The 7,766-nt window shown below is 37.3% G+C and overlaps 1 protein-coding gene across 1 annotated transcript; it reads right to left on the bottom strand.

Annotated features, from left to right (window-relative positions):
• Positions 1 to 604: 604 nt before the first annotated feature.
• Positions 605 to 1,598, bottom strand: LOC100654001 (olfactory receptor 4A15-like). Its single transcript, XM_003423417.3, has one exon. The coding sequence runs from the start codon at positions 1,520 to 1,522 to the stop codon at positions 605 to 607; it is 918 nt and encodes a 305-aa protein (XP_003423465.2). The 5' UTR covers positions 1,523 to 1,598.
• Between the last annotated feature and the right edge of the window lie 6,168 nt (positions 1,599 to 7,766).

Raw genomic sequence — 7,766 nt, 5'->3', positions numbered from 1 at the left:
AGGCTAAAATTTTAAACTGAATCCTGCCTCATTATTATAACTGCCTCTATTTCTGCCTTACTAATAGAGGTAGGATTTATAACACATAGGAAAATTATATCAGATGACAAAATGGTGGACAATCGCACAATACTGGGAATCACAGCATAGCCAAGTTGACACACATTTTTCTAGGACACAATTAAATCCATGACGGGAGGGTTGAATCATGTTTTTACATCTTATTTTATTATTGTGAAATGAGACCTATTAATTCTGAAAAAGGTTTAAATGTACTTAAGAAAGAGACATCAGAAAATTTTCCATCAACTAAAATAAATTTCTGGTATTAACTGTAGTATAACTCATCACATAGAGTATAAATCTATAGCCTCAATGGAACCGTTTTACGCCCCCCCAAAATGACATGTATTTGTCAAGAAATGAAAATCTTAAAAATATATTTTGAACAAAACTAGTCATTGGAAGTATACACATAATAAATATTTTTAATCATTTATAAGTTACTAAATGGGAAGAAAGTTTTTCCACACTTATAATTACACAGGGCATTTCTGAAGGAGGAGTTTTTAATTGAAAGTAGATGATGCATTTATCTTCCAGGTCATTTGCGTTTTCTGGTCCAGATCTTCTTCATGGCGTTTTTCATCTCTGCATTTCTCAGAGTATAGATTAAGAGGTTCAACATAGGAGAGATGACAGTGCAAAATACAGTCAAAATTTTATCTATTGGTAAGGTGGAGGGAGGTCTCACATACATAAAAATACAAGGGATAAAGAAGAGGGCCACCACAGTGATGTGGGAGCCACAGGTGGATAAGGCTTTGCGCCTCCCTTCCTGACTAAGATTCTTCAGGGAATGTAGAATGACTCCATAGAAGATGAGTAACACCGTAAAAATGACCACACATATTGCCCCATCATTGGCAACCACAGTGAGACCAATGATATAAGTGTCAGTGCAGGCAAGTTTTAATAAGGGGTACATGTCACAGATGAAGTGGTCTATGACATTGGGGCCACAGAAGGGAAGGTTGTAAATAAAGAGAAGCTGAACTACAGCATGCACAAAACCTCCAATGCAGGCCACCAACAGCAGCAGAGCACATACCCGTTGGCTCATGATCATCATATAATGCAGGGGTTTACAGATAGCCATGTAGCGGTCACAAGCCATGACCACCAGAAGTAAAACCTCAGCACCACCAAATAAGTGTCCTATAAAAAGCTGAGTCATGCAAGCTTGGAAAGAAAATGTTTTCTTCCCATAGAGTAAGTCTATAATCATGTTTGGGGTAACTGTAGTAGAATAAACAGCATCCATAAATGATAAGTAGCCAAGAAAGAAGTACATAGGGGCATCTAGTAGTGGGCTGACCACCACAGTCACAACAATGAGGAGGTTGCCCACCATTGTCACAATGTAGATGAACAAGAACAAAACAAAAAATATTTTCTGACTCTGGAGATTCTGAGTGAGGCCCAAGAGGACAAATTCAGTCACATTGTTCCTTTGTTCCATATGTTCTTCTGTGTATCCTTATTTCAGAGTTCAGAACAAATTTACCTGTAAATATATGATGAGTAGTGACTTTTTGAAATCTCCAGTTAACTTGTTTATTCATTCAACAAATAGGCTTAATGATTTACCAGGCTCCATCACTGTCCCAGATGATAAGACTGCAAGGCTGATTTATTAAAACATGGTCCCTGACTTCAGTGATCGTAGACTAATCGAGAGGCAAATTACAAATATGCAAGGGAAAAGTAGAGGTTATTAAATATTGGGACTGTCATACTAATTTCCATCTGGAAGAAAATAAAATTGTATCTATAGCTAGCACAATAAACAAAAATAAAATAGAAATCCAGTTAAGATTTAATGCTAAAATAAAGTACAATTTATATTTATTTTCAAGTCAGTAAAATAAATTATTTTCTACATTCTAGGAATAGAAGAATCTTCCTAACTAATAACTGAAATCCCAATTAGACATATTTCAAAAATTTTAAAAGGATTTTTAAATATACAATAAACAGTCTATAGACAAAAATACCTTGGCGGAAAATATGTCTAAAATAGACAAGTAATTCTAATTAGTTAATCACAAAAAGACGAACACCTAATAGAAAATATGTCTAAAATAATTCTAACTAGTTAACCAGAAAAAGAGAAACAACCTAATGGCAAAGGATATAAACAAGTGATTAAAAGAAGAGCACATCCAAATGGCCAACAAACATATGATAGGATGCTGAAACTCACCTATAAATAGTGAAATGTAAAATAAAATAACAGATATCACTCTACACCCATCACATTGACAAAAAAGCTTTAAAAAAATATTAACAGCTATAACTGGCAAAAACAGAGAAAAGGGCCTTCTCTTCCATTGTTAGTAAAAATGTTAATTTTATAGTATTTATCTAGCCATCTCTATCGAAAACAAAAATGCATTTACTTTTCGTCACAACAATTACACTCTTTAAAACCTATTCATGGGAAGTAAGGCAACAGTACCTAGAATATACTCATGGTATATTTTTGCTGCATTATCTATAATGGCATTAAATAACAAACATGAAAGAAAAATAATTTAAGTGAATTCCATTCAATAGAGAAATGGTTGAATATATCTAAAAAAAAAAATCCATTAAATGGAATAATGCATTTGAAAGAATGAATTAGAACTATGCTGGTACCATTAGAGAAATTCCTACAAGGTACTGTTGAGTAAGAGAGAAATGAGCATAAAACTACCCACAATATATTATCATAAAACAAAAATAAAAATACAAATGCATCAGTTTATAAATGTTTGTATATGATTATATAAGTATAGGAAAAATATGAAAGGGAACATTTTCGTTGTCGTTATAAACAGGTTACATTTATGCTGGCGATGTATGTGAAAGAATGAAATGATGAGAAGGCAGATTTCAAAACAAAGAAAACTGCACAAATTCAAAAAAATTATGTCAAAATATTATTGATATTCACCAGCTCTTTTATCTCTTAAAGTGATCCTAGGGATGATATTCAGATACTCTCTAAGTCTCTATTGACATTGACTTCAATATCAGACTTCATAATTCTGCCTGACCTCCTCTTCACAATATATGGATTGTCTGTGTTTCTAAGTATGGCCAAGCCTTCTGCATGTGCAGTAGGTTCCATAGTCTTTATTGCACTCAAAACAGTGCTCCTGTAACTGTCCCCTCCATTCTACATCATTAGTTTTCCTCTCTGTTTTGCATTATTCTGTCCACAAATTTATACAGTATAATATCTCCATTGGTTAAATAATCTATTCCCCAACTCTACATCTCTTTCAAGTGAGCAACCCAACTGTCTTTTCTTCTTTATAAAAAACACCCTCACCTTGCTAAATCTAATGGTTCATTACACTTTTTTTTCTTACCCAGCCTATCTTTCCTACAAATTAAAGTGATAGCTTGCTTGCATAATAGCACTTTATGTTCTTGCATCACTTTCTAAGAATTCAAGTGTTAACAGGCAATGCTTCAGAACACTACAGTTCATCCTACAATGATATTTACAAATCTCTACCCATTAAAATAGCCCCCAAATACTTACCCTTTAATTAGTTTTTAAGAACACTAATGTTAGAGAAAGTAAATGTACTCTGGGTCTTTATAGGATGAAAATATCCAAGGGAAAATTACAGAATTGAGTCAAAACTCATATATTTTATTGACCAAAAAGCATCTCTAACACACCTGACTATCGGAATCACATAGAAGAATTTTCAAAAGTCTACGACATTCCAAGTCACACTACCAATGTGCTCTTGCATGATCTAAAGCCTAGTGAAGACTCCTATGTACAAAAACACGTCCTGAGTTACCTGCATAATGAGACAGTCATTCAGCACAAATTCTGGATTGTGGTGCTTCTCCTGTGTCCTAAAAGATAATATCTTCATGCCCTGATGTCATCTCTGTGAACACAGAGAGTAAGATGGTACATACACCATATCTGGATCAAGAAATGTTTCCATGTGACCAACTATTTCCACGCTTCAAGAAGTCTGTCTCATCTCAGATGTTCAGAAAAATGATACCTTTTAAATTGTTGATATTTTCAAGGTGGATATCAAAAATGGCCTGAAACCTGAGGGGGGCCCAAGATGGATGACTAGGTAGAAGCTACCTCGGATCCCTCTTGCAACAAAGGCTCGGAAAAACAAGTGAATCAATCACATACATGACAATCTACGAACCCTGACCATCAAACACAGATCTAAAGAGTTGACCTGAGTGACAGAGACTGAAACGAACAACCACGGGGAAGCAGTGACTGTTTTCGAAGCCTGGAGCCAGCATCCCAGTCAGAAAACCTGGGTGCCGGGCTTTGAACTGGGCGCAAGGGAGCTGAGCACGGCATCCTGAGATGGCACAAACACAGGTCGCAGCCCTAGCCCCCAGAAGTGACCTCAGGGGAAGCCCAGCCAGTGCGCGCAGGCAGCGCAGCAACACGGCTGACAGGAGGAGAAGTCACCAGGAGTCAGCGACTGGTTTTGGAGCCTGGAGTGTGGCGTCCCAGCCGGGAAACCTTGGCACTGGGCTTTGGACTCAGAGAAGAGGAACTGACCATGGCTTCTGAGACAGCACAAGCACGAGATGCGAGCCTGACCCTTGGGGACAATCTCGACCCAGCCAATGCACACAGGCTACACAACCCTCGGGAATCTCAGATAAAACAGTCATCTCCAAGCCAGATAAGTAACTTTGTCTATATTCTGGGGTACTACTCTCTCCTATCTATCTGATCCCTTCCCTCTTCTTCCCAGGTGGCTTCATTAACATTGGAATTTCCTGAGCCAGAGAGTGAAGTGCTGTGTGTTTTTTTTTTTTTGTTGTTGTTGTTGTCTTTTCCTAACCCATTCTCCTGGCCTGAGAGAAGCAGCTACAAAAAACCCAGGGACCAAAAATCCTTCCCTGACTTTCCGAAATTGGACTAAAAATACAGAACCAGCTCCAGCCAAGCATATGAGATCCACGGTATTGGGCTCTCATCCCTACAGGGAACAAGGTGGCTATTAAAATGTAAAGGAATTTCTGATAGGGATCTGACTGTAATTGTTTTAGCAGATTACTGGAAAGACAAATTTCCCAGGCCTGATATTTCTGCGTATTAAACAGAGCCCTCACTGACTCTCAACAGGGAACTGAGGGCTGAAGCTCCACCCAGACCACCTAGCCTCCTGCCATAGGGGTCTGAGAATGGTGACACCTACAAATCAGTAGGGGTACATGAATTGGGTGCCTAAGGTACAGCTGCAGAGCCTACACACCAAAGTGCTTTGGGAATAGAGACACAACTACCTCACTGGCACTTGGGGGAAGCCTGTCAACATCCTGCCCCCCTGGAGTGTGACCCCCTGCTGCTACTAGAATCTGGTGCACACAACTATCACCACTACTCCTCTAGGTGGAGAGGTGACAGTCTGCACCACACACTTGGTGACCCAAAATCAGATTCTACTCAAGAATAGTGAATGGACTCTTAGGCTTAAGTATCTGGTAAGAGCCCAAACCAGCTGGTAATAGGACATACGTGATTCAAGGGCTACAACAATCAAGACAGCACAATCTAGTAGCCCATCCACGTATATTGAAAGAAAACAAAACAAGACAAGACTCAGTGAGCAAATATAAAATAAATCAATACAATATCTTATAAATGGCTCAGAGACTGCAGTTGATATCAAATCACATAAAGAGGCAGACCATGACTGCTTCTATAAATCCCCAAATTAAAGAATCAAAATCTTTCCCAAATGAAGAGACAATCCTGGAATTGCCAGATGCAGAATATAACAAACTAATATACAGAATGCTTCAAGACATCAGGGATGACCTCAGAAAAGAAATATGCCAATCTACAGAAAAAGCCAAGGAACACACTGATAAAGCAGTTGAAGAACTCAAAAAGATTATTCAAGAACATAGTGGAAAAATTAATAAGCTGCAAGAATCCATAGAGAGACAGCATTCAGAAATCCAAAAGATTAACAGTAAAAAGACAGAATTAGACAACTCAATAGAAAGTAAGAGGAACAGAATCGAGCAATTGGAATGCAGAATGGGGGAAGTGGAGGACAAGGCAATTGACACCAATATTAAAAAAAAGAAAAATCAGATAAAAGAATTAAAAAAAATGAAGAGACCCTAAGAATCATGTGGGACTCTATCAAGAAGAATAACTTCATGCGGTTGGAGTTCGAGAACAGGGTGGCATAACAGAAAATACAGAGAGAATAGTTGAAGGTCTGTTGGCAGAAAACTTCCCTAACATCATGAAAGACGAAAGGATATCTATCCAAGATGCTCATCGAACCCCATATAAGATTGATCCCAAAAGAAAACCACCAAGACATATTATCATCAAACTTGCCAAACCAAAGATAAAGAGAAAAATTTAAAAGCAGCCAGGGATAAAAGAAAGGTCTCCTACAAAGGAGAATCAATAAGAATAAGTTCAGACTACTCAGCAGAAACCATGCAGTCAAGAAGGCAATGGGATGACATACATAGAGCACTGAAGGAGAAACACTGCCAGCCAAGGATCATATATCCAGCAAAACTCTCTCTCAAATATGAAGGTGAAATTAAAACATTTACCGATAAACACAGCTTACAGAATTTGCAAAAAAACAAACCAAAGCTACAAGAAATACTAAAGGAAATTGGTCAGAAAATCAATATGATCAGATACCAACACAACACAAGGTCACAGAACAGAACATCCTGATATCAACTCAAATAGGGAAATCACAAAAACAAATTAAGATTAATTTTAAAAAGAAAAACGTGCTCAAAACAGGGAATCATTGAAGTCATTATGTAAAAGATCACAGTAATCAAAAAGAGGAACTTAATACAGGAGGCATAGAACTGCCATATGGAGAGGAAAACAAGGTGATATAGGACGATACGAGTTAGGTTTTTACTTAGAAAAATAGGGGTAAATATTAAGGTAACCACAAAGAGGTCTAACAACTCCATAACTCAAAATAAAAACCAAGAAAAACATAACAGTTCAGCAAACATAAAGTCAACTACTATGAAAATGAGGAACACACAATTTACAAAGAAAAAGTCTCAGCAGAAAAAAGTAAGTGGAAAAATGAAATTGTCAACAACACACACAAAAAGGCATCAAAATGACAGCACTAAAAACATACTTATGTATAATTACACTGAATGTAAGTGAACTAAATGCACTGATAAAGAGACAGAGAGTCTCAAACTGCATAAAGAAACACAATCCGTCTCTATGCTACCTACAAGAGACACACCTTAGACTTAGAGACACAAACTAAAACTCAAAGGATGGAAAAAAATATATCAAGCAAACAACAAGCAAAAAAGAGCAAGAGTAACAATATCAATTTCTGACAAAATAGGCTTTAAAGTTAACCCACCACAAAGGATAAAGAAGGACACTACATAATGATTAAAGGGCCAATCTGACCAGGAAGATATAACCATATTAAATATTCATGCACCCAATGACAGGGCTGCAAGATACATAAAACAAACTTTAAAAGAACTGAAAAGTGAGATAGACACCTCCACAATTATAGTAGGAGACTTCAACACGCCACTTTTGGAGAAGGATAGGTCTACCAGTAAGAAGCTCAACAGAGACACGGAAGACCTAATTGCTACAATCAACCAACTTGACCTCATTGACGTATAAAGAACACTCCACCCAACGGCTGCAAAGTATACTTTTT

This window comes from Loxodonta africana, chromosome 7, assembly GCF_030014295.1.
Source record: "Loxodonta africana isolate mLoxAfr1 chromosome 7, mLoxAfr1.hap2, whole genome shotgun sequence".
Taxonomy (NCBI): Eukaryota; Metazoa; Chordata; class Mammalia; order Proboscidea; family Elephantidae; genus Loxodonta; species Loxodonta africana.
This window is presented reverse-complemented; position numbering and strand designations above follow the sequence as displayed.

Excerpts from the sequence above, each read along its gene's own strand:
- LOC100654001 (XM_003423417.3), bottom strand. The coding sequence starts at position 1,522 with ATGGAACAAAGGAACAATGTGACTGAATTTGTCCTCTTGGGCCTCACT.